Consider the following 18,073-nt stretch of genomic DNA (forward strand, 5'->3'; position numbering starts at 1 on the left):
GCTGTTTTTCCACATTCACAGAAGTCCTTTCCCCTAAACTCTAGCGAACGCGAAGGGACCACCATACACATAATTTAGCAAATGTAACCTGGTTGGTGGGGGGGGGGGGGGGAGAGCAGGAAAGAATGTTGTTCTGATTTTATAAGATACTACTTTACATCTTTAAAGCAAGGAAATAACTATGGGACAACTGAAGCAGCCAATATACTCACCAGTCAAAAAAAAAATGGTGTGCCTGGTCTTTTAAAGTTGTCTGGTTTTCATTATGCATAAAGAAAAGACCGAGAGACTTTTCTTTTGTAAATACATATAAACCATCTCTCAGTAGATGTCACTTTTCTTGCACACTGCATAAAGTGGAATGTAGGCAAGAATGACCTGACCCCAGCTGAGGTGGAGGCACAAGAAAAATCATGGAACTCAATGTTGCCAAAAGACCTGTGATTCTGGAGACAACAGGAGTAGAATCTGATTAATCTGCAAAGCCTTGAAGGAAATATGAATAGTCCAATGCAGGCTGAATTTCATTATCTGGAGGCAAACAAAATAGTGTAGCACTCCTGAAGCAATAAACAATGTAGAATGGGATGGGGAAAGTATGGTCCTGGTGCTCCATGATGCCCTCCAGTGCTATTTTTGTGGTCCCCTGACTCTTATTTTCTCTGAAAAGTATTTCTCCTGAAAGCACCCAGGTGTAATAATTCACATTTTAAATAAGTGTAAAGATCACACAAACACCCTGCCAAGCACTATTTAACATAACGAAGAAACAATTCATTTGAAGGTCAAGATGCAGACATTGTATAATCTGGGCCTATGTCAACTTACATTTTCCCCACATGGTAAAACTTTTGCATTAAGGATACTAAGTTTGCCCACTCAGTACTCATTAGTAACACTTTGATTGCTAATCATTGTATAAGGCTGCTCTGTGTGTGTGTGCTGTGTGCCTTCAGTCATTTCCAACTTATGGCAACCCTAAGGCAAACCTGTCATGGGGTTTTCTTGGCAATGTTTGTTTAGAAGTGGTTTGCCATTGTCCCCCCTGCCCCCGAGGTTCAGAGCATGTGTCTTGCCCAAGGTCACTCAGTGGGTTTCATAGCCCCAGCTGGAAATTGAACCTTGATCTCGAGAACCACAGTCCAACACTCAAACCACTATGCCATGCTGGCTCTTAAAAAGATGGGCACTAGATGTAAAATGCAGAGCAATGGGATATTAACCCTCATACAAACAGAAGGGACATTTTAGCTCGAAGGATTCCTCTTTATTACAGAATCCAAACAGAAGTAGACCTACACGTAGATAGTAACTGTTCCTAACAATGTTAGCCTAACATACTATCCAATTTACACGAAGTAAAGAATGCTAAAGTTTACAACTGATTACATGTTTAAGTGTGTCATCAAATATGTTCCTGATGGAGAGCCAGAAAATCTTCCATTTTAATCTAAATTATGTATTCTAAAAAACAGCAATAAGATCTGCCTGCTCTGTGAATAGTTACCCATTATATTAAGGAGGAGTGGGGAGGGGGAAGAGAAAAATGGCTGAATTAGTTTATAGCTTGCTTACTTACAGATTAGCTGAAATTCACAACACACTATAGTTCATCTGGAACAGCTGACAGAAACCAAAAACTAGTTTCCAAGCTTGCACTTGCAAGTATAGAAACACTGGTTCATAACATCCAAAGGGAGTTCTCTCATTAGTCCAAAATAATTCTTTTTCTGCAGTAAAAAGCTGGCATTCTAAAATATACCACCAACAAGGTTTCAAGAAGATTTATGTCTCACATATGACAACACCTTAACCCTCTCTCATTTTTTCAGAGCGATAGCAGCTACTAATATAAAGCCACCCAGTTAGTTTTGCAGAACTGGATTTCACTTTGAGGCTTAAAAAGCAAGGAATTTGTTTCAACTGTGCAAGGATAATGGCAACTGCTACTTAAATAAGAAACCTACAAAAAAGTGTCCACAAAGTAAATCTTGTACTGGAAAAAAAAGCAGAAAACTGACAGAGCAAAGCATTTCTAAAGATTGATTTGGATTGTAACAGCATCAGGAGACACAGTTTTTATTCTACAATACAGAAACCAGACTTTCTCCCATATGCACACACTCTTGGTGTCTCAATTGGCCTCTCTAGCATATGCAGTAAAGATGTATACCTTATTTTAGGAAAAGCATCAACTGTGCTTACCAGTTACACAATGAACAATACTGGCAATCCCAAACAGATTTCGGGGGGTGGGAGAGTGATTTGAGGAAAGCACTGAAGTGTTGTGTCCTAAAAAGAGCTACTGGTATATATGTATATGTGCAAGTGTTAACAGCATGCCCTATCATAAAACTAAATGTTGCTTCTACCTCAAACCAGTATTTAGGGCCTTAAGCTACGATGTCAGAAAGGCCAAAGCAGGAACTGATCTAATTAACGTACAATTAGTAAAAGGGGGCAGAGAAAAGACCATCGGTGCAGGAAGCTTACCACCTTCCTAATCACTGAGTCCCATAAGGTTCTTCTTTCTCTGAAGCTGTAATACTGGTAAATTAAGAAAAAGCATCATCAGTAAAAACAATGCTGCCAAAAACAGTGTATAGGCCTCATTTGAAAAGAGCTTCTGACAAGAATTGAAATACTTTTAGAATTAGTTTCGTTAAGTACTACCTTTTCTAGTAGCTACATGCCATGTGTTTGAGCTTGCATTCCCATAAAGAATGTATGGTTTCTGATTAATTCTCAAAGTAGTGAGGAAAGGGCCTATGAAAAAAAAATACCTCAACTACTTGCCATGATCCCGTTTTTATATGGAAAAAATATTCTATTTAGCTTTCAATAGCAGATACGTTTGACCAGGGATTTCAGAGCTCTCCATCAACTCCTACTTCCTCTATTTCAACTGGAGACTGGGGGTTTCTACATACCAATACATGTATGAACTCTTCCCTATGAACAATATCAAAGATAATTAATACCCATATTTATTCCAGTAGTACAGACATTGATACTAAGGCATATTATTTTTTTTTTATTTAGGCACAAGGCATTGTGGACAGCCTAGTCTGGAGGCAAATTCCGAGTTGTTTACTAAGCTGTTAATTACAGTTCAGGAATAAGTGCAAACATAACATTCACAGCTTTACCATCAAGGCTACATCACAATTGATAAAGTGCCACATCAGTGCTGACCCAACTCCATATCACTATAAAATAGATCACCATACCCAAATGTCAGAGTTGTGTTTTAAGCAGTCAGTATGCAGTGCAAAACTATTCCCCTAGCTTTCACCTTCCTCCACCAAACTGTTTGGACCAATTATTATTGTAAACATAATATTCAGTCTTGATACAGGAGGTATCCTGAGAATGTAGAATATTTCCAGCTACTTCCATAAATAGCCCCTCTATGGAGGCGCAGCCAAATCTGGTCTCCTTGGAAAAGCTGCAGGACTGCATGATTACTAGCAGTCTCATGATCTGGAGCACCATCATTGGCATACGCAGATACTAGAACTTCTTCATTTTTCATGAGGTTCACATACAATGGAACATTCACAGCCAGTTTCAGCATATGGAATATGAACACATAGGTGCCATTGACAGGACAGTTAAACCTACCAAGTTGGATATCAAAGGTTTCACCAAGATTGTTTAACAGGAGGTCAAACACGATGGGTTGATCTAGAGTTCCAGGAGCCAAGTTAGAAGTTCTAGCAGCTGAGAAGGCAACTCTCATCTGCTGCGGAAGGGGATAGACGTGCACAGGTAGGATGGTAGCTGCTTGGCTTGTCACTGGCATATCAACAGGAGTAAGGCTGCGGGAGTCACCCTGCCCAGAATCCCCACTGTTAAAGGCCTCACTGTCACGTTCTGGGCTGCTCACCTGAGAAGAATCGCTCCAGCCTGCTGTTGAAGATCATGAGTAATGGTTAGTTCTGAAATAATCTTAAAAATGAGTATTTTGGGGGACTCTTTATTTTTTTCAAGGTTGTATGTGTAAATTATGTAAAAAATTAATCTTCCGCTTATAATCTATACACATTTGTCATAGAGTTGTCTCTAGCCCTATTAAATTTTCCTTCTGAATAAGGGTGAAGACATACCTTCAAAGATAACTGGGTGTTTTTCAACTGCAAGACAAGCCCTGCTCTATTCCCATTTTAACTCTGAATCACCACATATACATCCTGTGTACAAATGGAAAGCATCTCACCATGCTTCAAACACTATACTTTATTCAGCTTTTTGGTCCCTCCTAATCTGCTCCAACATCTGGTCAGAATTTCTAAAAACTTCTCCACTATTGAAAATGATGAAATCAGAACTGAATATCATGCTGACATCCTGACTAACAACACTAATAAATCAACACTGTGCAAAATCAGTTTTGCTGTCAACTAGATTACTTTCCTATCCCACATTCTCCTAATATTCTCTTAAGGGTGAACGTGTAAGGGCTATTATCATTATTATTATTATTATGCTTTATTTATATAGCGCTGTAGATTTGCACTATCTTTGTGGGTAGTTTGCTTTTGCAGCGAGCTCAGTGTTGAAGCGATTCAAACCTATCTTGAACCAGAAAAAGTAGTGGAAATTTAGATGCATTTGCAATAATTTTAATGACATGCAGAACTACATAACATCTATGAAAGATTTTTGTTCAGTGATTCATCATATCAATAGCATGTCAGGTCTATCTGGATATTTGTCAGGGCTCCTATAACTCTACAGCTACTCCAAAGTTCCTTAAATAGTGACCTTCAAATTAATATGTATTAATATGACTTCTAACCATACACAGTAGAGACCTAACAAGCTTAATCTCTAGTACTAAGCAAATCTAGTAACACAGTGAGACTTCTAAATATGCACATGCATGATTGCACTAAGAGGCATGGATTTCATGTGCAGTGGCTGCTTTTTTACCTTAGCAAATGAGATGACTTATTAAATGTCATAGTACAAATACACATTTAGTTTGTGTAGTTCTTAGTACCAAGAAAGGACACATCTTAAAAATGTGTGTTTTATTTAGTGTAGAAAACCAAGGTACCAATATCAACTGCATTGATAATCAACACTAACTGAATTGATGCTTTCTGGCAGCTACAAGATTGCTTTCAGACTCTCTGCTTCTCTTCCATTTCTCTCAGTATTCCTCAATCCCCTTCTTCTGTAGTATTCTCTACCACGGGTTCTACCTTGAGTTCTACCTGATGAACAATTCTCCTCCTGTCTGCTTTCTTGCCTGTAATCTAAAACACAGAAACTTTGAGGATTTTAAAAAGTTTGGATAGAGTTAGTGACATGACTCAACTGGACTTCTGTACTTTGTTTAATAATCTGAATGGATGATTATGTGAACTGCAGCCTAAAAACTACTGCTAGTTCCAAATAGTGTCAATTGTTGAATGGTAAATCAACACTTATGTAAATCTCAATGTAGTTAATTTAGTTGGACTAGCAACTGGATTTGGGCCTCAACCCAACATGTTCTTATAACACTTGTCTATGGGGAACAAGAAAACAAACATGACATAAAGATTCCTTCTCAGACAAAGCAGGGCATCCAGTGATGGACAGCTCCTTCCTTCCATCCATAAAATCAGAATTTGCAGACGCTTCAACTATTAAAAATGCAAATATAATTACACTAAATATATTATCAAGGACAACACAAAATTAGTTATATTCTTTAAATGTATAAATCACACTGTTATACATGTCAAAAGTGCATACACATACTTTAAAGAATATAATTAATATTGTGTTGTTATAGTGTAACCCCTGAAGAAGGCCAACTCTGAAGCCAAAATGCTTTAGGTTTTTAAAATTATAAGAAATAAAGCAAGTCATCATCTATCAGCACATGGAACTCTCTCTTGTTTTGCCTTTGCTTCTCCAATGAAAACAGCTCAGTCAATCACTGGATACCCACACATCTGTTAGAAAGAATATTTATTTCAAACAAAAAACATACTGTACTTAGTGCAAAGCATACTTGACGATCTAATAACTATGAACACAGTCCAAACCTTACCTCTTGAATTGGCACGGCCACTGCTAATAGCACCTCGTTTATAGTTTGGCTGATAATTTACATCCTAGGAGAAACAATATTTGTTTTTCCTATTTAGAAAGAGCAACAAAATAATATTTGCAGATACATTAACTCCACCTTCAATGACCTGGGATGGGGAATCAGGGAACTGTGCTATTCAGGCTTGAGGAAATGTTTTTCTACTACATTCTCCCAGAATCCTCTAGTGAGTAGTAAAAAATAAAAAGTTGTATTTCCAAGTTATGGCTATTCTTGCACCAAGTCAGATGTCTACAAGACAGATATGAGTAACTCACAACCCAATGTACTTATTGCTCACTGAAACTAGCCGCTCTGAGAGCCTTTGTTGCTAAAGAGCGGGGTATAAATACTCCAAATAAATAAATACATAAATATAAATCAGAGGAATTCATCTCAAGCGTGTGCTACCTAATCATGACAAAGTCTTGTTCCAATGTCACTGGGGCTGTCTGAATGTGTTTCCTTAAACTGGCATGAATCAAGAGTAAGCCAGTTCACCTTTGTAGGAGGCATAACTACACCATCGCTGTGCTGAGAATTTGTTATAAAAGATGGCTCCATGCAATGTGTCAGTTCAATAAATATGGCCTATAACCCTCAAAACAGGCACATTTTTAGAGATGGATGTAGATACAAACACTAAGTAGATTGTTTTAGTCCTGTCTAAAATGACATTTCAGTATTTTCCTGTAATAAACCATAATGTTCTCAATATGATGCTGCATTTGTGGGGTACCCCTAATCTGATTATGTTCAAGTAAGTACTTCCTTTTGGTTTCTGAGCAGGATCTAAGACACCAGAACCACCACCATACACATTTAGCAGATTTTTGCAAGGTTGAGCACAAAACCTGACAAATCATTACCCTCTGAGAATACTGCACTGTAGAATAGTCTCTGCCAGGAAGTTGCAACTGGCTGTAGGAACCGTTGGGGGCTGAAGGTGATCCCCTGTAAGCTTCAAAACCTGCTGGAAGAAAAGATGAGGCCATTTTATCCTACCAATCAGGTTTGCTTAACGGGGAAAAAAGATACTTTGCTTTCAGATAGTGGTTTACTGGAACAGTACATTGTTCAGAAGGGAGAAGTATGGATTCCTACACCAGACCAACACATTTATTTGTAGACACTAGCAAAAACTTATCTGGTACAGTGTTAGGGAGTTGAAGTATATGAAAGGCAAAGAGTTTGGGACTCCCTGCTTCAGACAGCATTACAGACAGAAGACCAATCTTTAATATCAGCATCTGACATCAGATTGAGCTCAGACCTCTAGAAGCAGAATTATTTTGGTTCTTTAACACTTTAAAGAACACTTCATTAACTAACTGCAAAGGAGTCATGTAGCACCTTTGAGGCTAACTGAAAGAAAGAAGCTGGTAGCATGATCTTTTCTAGACTTCAATCTACTTCCTCAGATGGTAAGATGCATACATCTGAGGAAGTAGACTGAAGTCTACAAAAACTCATGTTACCAGCTTTTTTCTTTCAGTTAGTCTCAAAGGTGCTACAAGATCCCGTTGCACCCACACAGTCCAACATGGCTATGTCTTTGAATTCTACTCGAACAAACTGATATTCAACTGTTGTATGGGATACAAAATAGTGTCTACACAAATATCCAGAAACTACCACATTCAAAAAGGTCAAAATCAATTCCAGAAGGGGGCTGAAATGACAGAAATGTATTTTGTTATTTAACTGATGATCTTCATGAATGGTTAAGTGTTTATAATAATCTTGATGCATCTAGCAGAAAGATTTTCAGTCATAGCACTGGCATGACCAGATACACCATTTGAAATATATTTACATATTGCATACAAACCAAATACACAGACTAAGTGCAGGAAAAAACATTAGAAAGTTTAGGAAGGGTTTTTTCTGGAACTATCACCCATTTACACTATACCCAAGGGCATTTGAGAGAGACAGCAGGCCAAAATTAACACAAGTAACACCAATTCCTGCACCCTATTTGTTGTGACAAACTCCTCAAATGTAACACCAGCTCATTACTTAAGCTCCACATCCACAAAACACTTAACTAGCAATTTTCACTGGATTAATTCACTGGAATTGATTAATTCACTGACCTTCTGGGGTACAAAGACTGCAGTGACACATACTGCCAACACTTTCCCAAACCAGAAAAATACTTGGGTATTAAAATGATCAATTGCATCCCCCCAAATCTGCAATTGTAAAACAGCTATTTTGGCTTTAAAAACATCCCCTACACTCTCTCTCTCTCTCTCTCCCCAGGAAATAATATTTGAATATCTAATTGCACCTGCCAAAGTCTTCTGCTGCCATGATCGGCACACTTGAATACTTACTGTGAAGGTCCATTCTTGCCAAGGAAGAGAAGCCATTCATGCATGGGTATCATCACCCAGGAGAGGCAAGGATTATGTGCTTTTAAGTAAATTCTTTTCTACTGAATCCCTGACTCTTTTCATTTCTGTTCCCCAGCTGTGAAAAACAGGAGCATGAGAAAGACTCCCAGTTAGGGCAGATAAGCTGAAGTCTTGTCACCACAGGTCATGTCTGGATGGCTCTTCCTTCATAGCAAGAACAGACATTCAAGGTAAGGCCTGAAATGTGCCATTTGCAACCAATGAAGAAGAAGCCATCCACATATAGGAGTGTTGTTGTGTGCCTTCAAGTCATTTCCAACCCATGGAGGCCCTATGACAAACCCATCATGAGACTTTCGTAAGATTTGTTTGTCAGGGATTTGCAATTGCCTTCCTCTGAGGCTGAGAGAATGTGATGTGCCCGACATGCCCCAGTACGTTTCCACAATTGAGTGAGGACTCCAACCCTCATCTCTTCATGTCCTAGTCCAGCTTCAAACCACTATATCACTCTGGCCTGGGTATGGGAGTTACTCAAACATAAACAGCACCTGGGTGGAAAGGTGACAAAAAGGTGAACAAGACTAAGAGAACTTTAAGAACTCTTCTGCTGAAGGTGGTCATGGCTGGAGCAAATCTGTTTAACTTAGTATTTTGTGAAGACAGAAGGGATGGTTGCAGCTCTACATATTTCCTCCAATGGAATACTAGCTGAGAAGGCTGCTGACATACAATCTGATCCACCTGGTTAGGGCAGAGGTTTCGCTAATGCATAAACTAGATGAAGAGAGCTTCTAATCTCCTAAAGGGTCTGGTATGTCTGACATACACTTTTAAGGCCCTTTGGACATCCACCTTGTGCCATTTCCTCTAGTGGGTGAAGTGGGTGTAGGTAGAATGATGGGAGAATTATGGGTTGTCAGTTGTGAAACACTAAGTTAATTTTGGGTAAGAAATTCAAGTCCAGCCAAAGGGAAATAAAGTCTGCATTAAATCTGCAGCAACATGTGGCTATCAAAAGGGATGCTAGCTCTGAGCCCTGCTGAGGCAATTGCTACTATGATATGAACCTTAATGGAGAGGATTCAGAGGGGTTCAAATGGAGGCCTTGGTAAGGCTTTGAGAACTTCACGGAGGTCACACATTTGGAATCAATGAACGACTGGTGAACTGAAAAGCGAGGTATCCCTTAGGAATCATTTAATGTATTTTTATTACTCATCAAGATAGATGCTAGATGCCAGAGTTTTATGTTGAGGTCTATGTCAAAATCTGCTGGAAGAAAGTCAAGAATCACCTTAATATGTGAGGAGAACGACATTTTCATGAGACCTTATAAGGAATGTCTCAGAGAATCCAAAGGTGGAAATGCACAAATATGATTCAAGCGTATCTACCACCTTTTTTGCCCTTGCGCTCATTGTAAAGCAAGTAGCTTGATAGTGCCAACCTGAATCCAGATTTAGGATAAGACCCTTCCTGTGAAGATGGGGTAAGAAGAGGAGAGCTAGAGGTTCCTAGGCCAAGAGAGCTAGAAGATGGGAAATCTAAGGCCTCTGTAGTCAGTGAAGACTATTAGAATCACTGATGCTTGTTTTTGTCTGATCTTCCTCAGGACGCTGGAAATGAGGATGAGAAAAAGTGCAAAGACAATGTGGGGACTTGAAACAGCATCCTGAGCTTTTGCCCTATAGAAGTAGAACTGGGTAAAATACCTGGAATTGTGATGTGCTCCAAACTCCCTGGGCTCAGAGGTCCTGGCACTGGCCACCCTATCCCAGGAGCCTGGTGTCTCTGGTGAGGATTACCCTGGGGGCATCCTGTAGAGGGGATTATCTGGGAAAGATTATGTTTCTTTGCTCACCAGAAAAGGGACAGTCTAACCTCCTGTGTCCTGATCTAGATACAAATATGGCATCATACCTAGAACGGTCTCAGTAATAGCTGAAGCAAGCAGCAGCAGAAGCTTGTCCAAGCATAGGTGTGGCTTTTGAGTAGGCATTTTGAGTCTTGCACCTGCTGGTTGTCATGGAAGACACTCTGTTGGAGGCAGTAGGTATCACATTTGCTGGAGAAGGCAATTATGGTATTATGGTCAGCCTCATCCCTCTTTACAGCCACCTCTGAATATTTATCAGTGCTAGTCACCTCAGAAGCAGTTGCCTTCAATTCTACTTGTTGCAGAGTTAAAGCAATCTCTAGAGTCTCAGCCATGTCAAAGTCAGAGATCCACTACAAATGAATTAAAATATGTCACTGTTAAGCCTATCACTCTGGAGGAGGTAGTTGCAGTGATGGGAGTTGTTAGCAGATTTATATCTTCTGGGGGAGGTAGGTAAAGAGCACACATGTATCCATGACTATACATACATATTTTGGGTCTGAACAGCTACAAAAAGCAGACCCACTTTTTGAGGATTCAGTATTAACTTTCCCCATCCCAAAAGACTGTGAAAAAGGAAGACACAAATGCAAGGGAGGCAAAGTCCTCTACTGAAACGAAGCTAATTATGGTATGATACAGCCAAGAGAAAACAGAGGAAATATTTATTCTGTGATGCATGGTGAATGAACTGAATAAGGACCCAGGGATTCAAAAGGAAAAGATTCTTGAAAACGTGTGATACCTTGCCTCACCCGAGTGGCAATTGGAGTTAACCTATGAATGGATGGCTCCTTCTGCAACAGCAAAAAATGACCATTTTTGCACTGTGGAAAGAAACTGGTGGAGGGAGACTGCGGGCTACCTGTTGCTATCTTCTGCTGTTCTGGATTATGGTAGCTGCCTATAAGTAAGGGTTGTATCAAATTATAACCACTCATAAGAATTTCCTTACAAATTATACATACCCTTATAGCCACCAGGAGAACGATAAGAAGAGGTAATTGATCTTGCACCTCTGACGGAACCTCTGGCTGATCCACCACGGCTTGTAACAAAAGGCTGAGATGGTTTAGGGAAAGTGGTTGTCTGTGCTGCATAAAAGGTGAGACTACCATTGCTTACAGGAACGGCTCCCTCAACCTGGTAATTACCTGCTTAAAGGGAGAAGCACGCTTTAATTACTTCTGTATTCTATTGCATGAAAGTCAAATGAGTTTTCTGTTAGCAGATTTAAAAATAACAAGTTCCAGGATTGTTTGCAACACTTCCCTACCAATACCTGCATACATATTCACTGCTATACTGCCAATGAATACAGACTACGTTCTTGAAATATAGAATGTCACTAAACAGAATAGTGGTTTTCTTGTGGAAAGTTCTTTCTCTATGGTGTGCAGAAGTATCCCTGAATGGGTTGTTCCTCCCACTCATTCCAGTAGAAAAGAGAATAGAAAAGAGCCCCATTTCTGTTTTTAATATATTAACATGCCATCAAAAATATAGTAATAACTCTAAACTTATTCAATTATTTCTGTTCTTGCAAGCACCAAAACTAAGACAAAGAACCAGTAGAATAAAAAGTAAAATTCCTTTGAAATAATGCAGGTAAACCCATGAGTAAAAGACCATACATTACTTCCCATCAGCAGCAAGACTAGCAGGATGGGTAATATCTTTCTGCCTTAACCTCTCAAAGCAGTGCTAGGATTTGGGAAGATATGCACACAAACTTTGGGGTCATTATCCTTATGGACATATGTTTTTTGTAAATCACATAAAAATCTGCTGAGAATCTGCGAACTTATCAGTCGATATAGAGCTAAAAAAATCTACTATCCATCAAGGCTGGCCAGAGCAAGAAGAAGGGCCCTCCCTCCAGTCTATCTGCCATGGTCCAGGCCTCAGAGGGAGAGAAAAACCACTGGACTTGATCCCCTTCCCCACCACCATTCCCCTCTACTTTCGTGTCATGTCTTTTTAGATTGTAAGCCTGAGGGCAGAGAACCGTCTGAATAACTATCTGTAAGCCACTCTGAGAGCCTTTAGGACTGAAGAGCAGCATATAAATAATACAAATTAAAAAATTAAAATAAAATAAATACCAATAGAAGACCATACAGGTGAAGGTAAAGCTTTCCCCTTTGACATGATTTGTCTAATCATGTCCGACTGTAAGGGGTGGTGCTCATCTTAGTTACTAAACCAAGGGAGCCAGTGTTGTCAAAGATGACTCTGTGGTCATGTGGCCAGCATGACTGCATGGAACACTGTTATTCCCACCAATGTCGTACCCATTGGACATTTACATGCTTGCATTTCTACATGCTTTCAAAGTATTAGGATGGCAGAAGCTGGGACTAGTGATGGGAGCTCACTCTGTCACACGGCGGTTGGGTCTCAAACTGCCAATCTGCCAACCTTGTGGTTGGGAGAGTTGGCATGTTAAGAACTAAGCCACTACATCCCATAAAGTGCTGGTTACGGAAATAATCCCTGAGCATTTGGAATCCAATCCCATCAATCAATTTTTCACCATGACAATTCATCCCTCCCAGTCTGAGAGAGGATGGGCCACAGAAAACAAGTACAGGAATTCACTGAATTTCAGAAAAAAGAAGTTGCTACACATCTCTTTCTGAGCAGAAAGAGGTTGAATACAATCACTTTATAATGCACTTACATTGTGTGTCTTGGGCTGACTGACACAATGGGAACCATTTCCAACTCTTCAATTTTGTGAGATCATCATGGGTTGAAAGCACATACTGAAGAAAACATGTGAAAGAATGGATATATTCCTTGCCTTTTACTCTCTTAAGAACTGGATCTCAGGCTGCTGTCCCCCCTTTTTACATCCTGCAGAAAGTAGCTTCCTACGTTTGTGCCTCATGAATGTCTGGTACCCATTCCAGTCCTTTCACCAGATTGTTCAAAATCTGGCTTTGTTATTCCTGTTAACTGCCATCAAGTTGACTGAGACTTACAGTAACCCTGTGAATGAGAGACCTCCAAGTCATCTTATCATCAACAGCCTTGCCGAGGTCTTGCAGACTTGATTGAGTCTATCCACCTGTCTGTCCTTGATTGAGTCTATCCATCTGGAATGCAGTCTTCCTCTTTTCCTACTGCCGTCTACCTTACCAAGCATTATTGTCTTTCCTTTGGAATCACATCTTCTCATGATATGTCCAAAGTGTCTCAGATCAGTCATCTTGCATTCTAGGGAGAGTTCAGGCTTGGTTTGCTCTTGGACCCATTCTTTTTTTTTAGCAGATCACAGTATTCTGTATAATAATTTAATCTGTCATCCATTGAGAAGTCTGTCTCTTTTTGTTTACAGATAATGCCTTTTTACATTCCTCTCTGACAATGTACCTAGTTTCAGTCCAGAGTTCTTCTTGCTCCTGGTCACTTAGGCTTAACACTGCAATTCTATTTTTCACATTTTTGTGAAATGTTCACAGTTTAGGGCTTTCCCAACAATTTGAGGATGGAGGATTCTTGCTGAGTAGAGTCAACCTCCTCATCTACTACCTTCACTGTTTCAACTCTTGCTATCCTTAACCATCAGCGTAAATACTGCCTGTGTCGCCAATAACCACCCCACTCTGGTAATGCTCACTGTTATGCAGGCATATATGAGAACTCTGTCAAATCACCAGAGGCTGTCCAAAGAAGTTCACTAACAAAATAAACTCTGCTCCTTCTAGGGAACATAATTCTTCTTGAAAAAGTCCATCTAATCATCAAGCTGTAGCATGAGGCTGTTCTTTCTTATGTAGAAGGGGTGTCACAGCTAAGGTGTCAATTATCTCTGAATCTTCCCTTTTCTGTCTTATCCAAAATAATTTTTTCTCCCAACTAAATCTTATGCAATAGTTCAAAGGAAAAAAAGAAAGGAATATACCAAAACTCCAATAAAACTCTCTCCTCTAGTCTAGACCAAGTTAGAATATGATTCTCACCTACACAGAGAAGCAAGTGCAAACATGATTTGTTTTAGTGCCTGGATAATTGAGCAAGTGAGAGGAACAACTCATTTGAGAGCACCCTTTATGCATGGTAGAAAAAAAATATATAACTAGGTCATCAAATATTTTATAATGCTAACCATACTAGGCAAAAATACAGCCACTTCCTACAATATTTTACTTTTTAGTTTACTTTCAGGATCAATATTAAACTTTTTTAAAAAAAGCTATGTTGTACACAACATATAATATCAGAAAAGCTGGTAAAAACAGTATAAAATAAGGTATTTAAAATCAAACAAACAGTAAATCTAAAAGAGCAGCATAAATTGATCAAAACAGCATAGACGTTTAAAAGCCTATGAAAATAGACGTGTTTTCTGTCCCCAGGCACCTTGGGCACCACTGGGAAAAACATTCAGAGCTGATCCTCTCTTTGATAACTACTGGTCGCATCTCAGACAATGAAGGCAGCCTGAGAACTTTTGATGAGGATTTCAGAGTACAGGCACAGCAGCCAAAATTAAGAGTAAAGGTCACAATGTTCAAAAATTGGCACAAGTAATCATGTTTTCTTGCAAAGGGTATAGACCACAGGAAATCCTTCAGACACAACATAGAAGTTCCTTAGTTTCACCATATTTAGAAATGGCAAACAAAGCACAGTAGAAAACGACACTCTCCAAGGAAACAATATACCTTTTGAAGAGGGATTTCTTACTGCTGAAGATTTGAGCTGTTATCACTATTTAAGAAAAAGCTTCCCTAATGCCTGTCCTGATGAGCCATGTGGGTTAGCAGCAATTAGTGTGGATCATCTTCCTCACAATTTAATCTGGTCTGCAGAGGACTGGTTCTGAATCACTGCTAGATATTTAATGTACTTTTGTAGATGTGGAAGTACTATGGCATATAAAAATGTGTCATCACTTCACTTAGAAGAGATGAAGGGAGGAATTTCAGGTAGTCTTTCTGGAGATTACCTATTACAGTGAGGGAGACACTCTGATGAAGCTCTCTGCATTAATTCCCTTGATTCAAGCAGAAAAGAATCAGGCAAGTCCAAGTGATAAAGGAGAAAGTTGTTAGACCTAGTGATTTCAATTGTAGGTAGGACAAGCACAAGAGTGATGAGAAGTAAGGTCAGGTCACACTGCAGAAGATGATTCAACTGAGAAGTAAAGCTTTCCCATCAATCAAAAATGGCTACTACTCTGAAACAAAAATGCTTAAATAAGCATTAAAGGCTTTAAAAGGATCATAGCTGCACATCAGATGAGCTTGATCAGTTTCTAATATTGAGGAAATTAACATTAAGAACCTACCACTCAGTTCAGATGTTTGACTGCTTACTTTGTAGCTTTAGGGACATTCCTTTAAAAAAATTGCACTAAACACGATCACTACCTTAGATGCCTTTAAGAAGGCACTAAAGACGGATCTCTTCCAGCAGGCTTTCCCATCGGATTTGGTATAGGGATGATGATTAAGACCCCCCCTCTCTAAGTATGATGGTATATGATTTGATATTTGGAGATTTTAAGGAACCAATAGGGATGTATAATTCAGTATTAGTATTTCATTGACTGTTCAATTGCACTGTATTATTTTAATGATGTAATCCCGCTTCGATCCTTGAAAGAGGTGGGACATATAAATAATAATAATAATTATTATTATTATTATTATTATTATTATTATTATTATTATACATAATCATTGGTTTATCCACTGAGTTGTACTCCAATCTCCTGATCTCTCCAATCATTAAAGTTTTCCTTACCATTTGACAGAGACTCTTGAGAAAAAGCAGTTTGTTCAGCATTTTGAATAGACTGTAATTTACACTGGGGAGGAGTCTGTGTACTTGCTGTAGAAAAATTCTGATTATATCCTGTAGGATGCAGAGAATTTTCTTTGATATCCTGCTCCCTACGAGGGGGCAAAGGTGCATTCACTTTGAACACCTGTAACAGAACACAAAATTATGTAAAATATTCTTACTTCCATAGGCCACTCTGAGAAATCTTTATTACTGCACTTCATGAAAACATTTAGTCCAAGAGCCTTCTTACCTGAACTGAAATGTGAGGGAACATGCTTATTCCATTCTTAGAAACTTTCCCACCTTAAACATTTATCATTCTCCCTTCAACTTACAATGAATTTCAGCTGGGATAAAACTTAGAATTCCTAACTTTTGCCCTTCCACCTAATTACATTTGCCTCAACAACAGATGTACTTACAGTCTGCATGGCCTGAAAAGGAGGTGTTTTCATGTTAACAACACTGCTATTTGATGGAGGAGATTGGAAAGCTTTCCCTTGGGATACTGGTGACATGGTAGTTCTTGATGGTGTCACGGGTATCTCTGATTCACTTGAAACAGCAGTAGGAGCCTTGACAGGGAAAATATGCAATGTTACAGTCATTCCAGTAGGAAGTAGTTTAAGTTGTTAAACTCTGTACCGTCAAACATCAGCAGTATCTGCAAGGCAATAGCTGGACATATCAAAGACTACAATAGATTCTGCTTACAATTTGAATCTTGCTGTGCATTCAATATTTTCATCAGTCTCCACTATGTCAAACATATTTGAATTAGATATATTGCATCTTTAAATATCTGTATCTGTAAAATTTAACATGGAGACAGCTCCTTCTGCAATTGGTCTTTGCCATATTAAGTTTTTATTATTTCTCTACTTAGTATTTAATACCTGCATCCCAACAGTCCTACTGCTTTTCAGGTTATCGGACAACTGATTTCTGTAAATATTTGGGGCAGCTTTCCAGATAATCTACATAGCCCTAACAGAACAGAAGTGGCTTTTTATCAATGCCCAGAATGTTTATTTAAACACATTTAATGTATGGAACTCACCTGACCAATTTCACTCTTTTGAGGCACTAATGACTCAGAAATCCCCTGGCTTGCCTGACACACAGATGGAGATGAATTAAAGTTCTCTGGCTCCTGACGATTTGAAACAGTTGTCTAAAAATGCAACCAGATAATTAGAAGATACTTTTAAAACGATAACTAGGACTTTCAAAAAGTTGTCAGACTAAATGTGTCTTTTCATGAAAGGATGATGATGGAAAGTAGGTTACAGAGCAAGTGTGGCAATCACATGGCTCTCCAAATTGTATTAAAACCCAAATCCCAGCACCCCTGGCCAGCACATCCATCCTAAAAAACAAAAGCTTACTGCATGACATGAGATCTCAATATTTCTCTTTGGAGGTACTTTAAAGAGAATCCAAGAGTATTCCATATTAGACTACCGGAAAAAAAGCTCTTTCTTTGGTCGAAATGTATTAACAGTGTACAGTCCCCCCTCCATTCTCACAGACTTCGGACTTGCATCCCTTGCTTATGTGTGAGTGACGAACTGAGGGAGAATGGTCTCTTGGCATGATGGAGCACCAAGGTGCCTGAGATTGGGAAGGGTAGTAACAGCTTTTTTTCTGCCCCGTCTATGATGTTTGGGTGAAACATACCAACATCTGAATAACAGTAGTCCTTATGCGGCAGCACTGACAGGTAAACTTTCAGCGGCTCAACCCAAGTGGGCTTGGAGGCAAAGCAACTTGAAGCTGCAGAGTCTGATCCTAGGAGTGACAGCTCAATATTGCTGTCAATACCAAAGTCCAGCCAAGTCACGGTGATGCTGGTAAAGAGTCTTCAGCATGAGCCATCACTCAACCTAGGTTTGGAGATCTGCATCTAGTCAGTAGAGGAGGTGCTCATTCTAGAGAGGG

General features: G+C 39.2%; 1 protein-coding gene across 8 annotated transcripts in view; it reads right to left on the minus strand.

Moving 5' to 3' along the window:
- The window catches only part of CAPRIN2 (caprin family member 2), a 52,788-nt gene that overhangs the window by 1,558 nt on the left and 33,157 nt on the right, over nt 1-18,073 (minus strand). Inside the window, exons 14-21 of one of the 8 annotated variants that reach the window (XM_089527827.1) lie at nt 17,193-17,306; nt 16,555-16,707; nt 16,091-16,274; nt 11,302-11,487; nt 6,958-7,061; nt 6,050-6,113; nt 5,223-5,264; nt 1,504-3,912 (exon numbers count right to left, since the gene is read on the minus strand). In XM_089527827.1, coding sequence (XP_089383953.1) covers nt 3,344-3,912; nt 5,223-5,264; nt 6,050-6,113; nt 6,958-7,061; nt 11,302-11,487; nt 16,091-16,274; nt 16,555-16,707; nt 17,193-17,306 — 1,416 coding nt within the window. In that variant the 3' untranslated portion in view covers nt 1,504-3,343. Of the gene's footprint in view, nt 1-1,503; nt 3,913-4,720; nt 5,265-6,049; nt 6,114-6,957; nt 7,062-11,301; nt 11,491-16,090; nt 16,275-16,554; nt 16,708-17,192; nt 17,307-18,073 lie in introns of those variants that run through there. The other 7 variants (XM_089527825.1, XM_089527824.1, XM_089527823.1 and 4 more) reach the window with 7 other exon arrangements.

The sequence above is a fragment of the Sceloporus occidentalis genome, unplaced genomic scaffold (genome assembly GCF_023333645.1).
Source record: "Sceloporus occidentalis isolate IW3139 unplaced genomic scaffold, rSceOcc1.0.p SCAF_5, whole genome shotgun sequence".
NCBI lineage: Eukaryota > Metazoa > Chordata > Lepidosauria > Squamata > Phrynosomatidae > Sceloporus > Sceloporus occidentalis.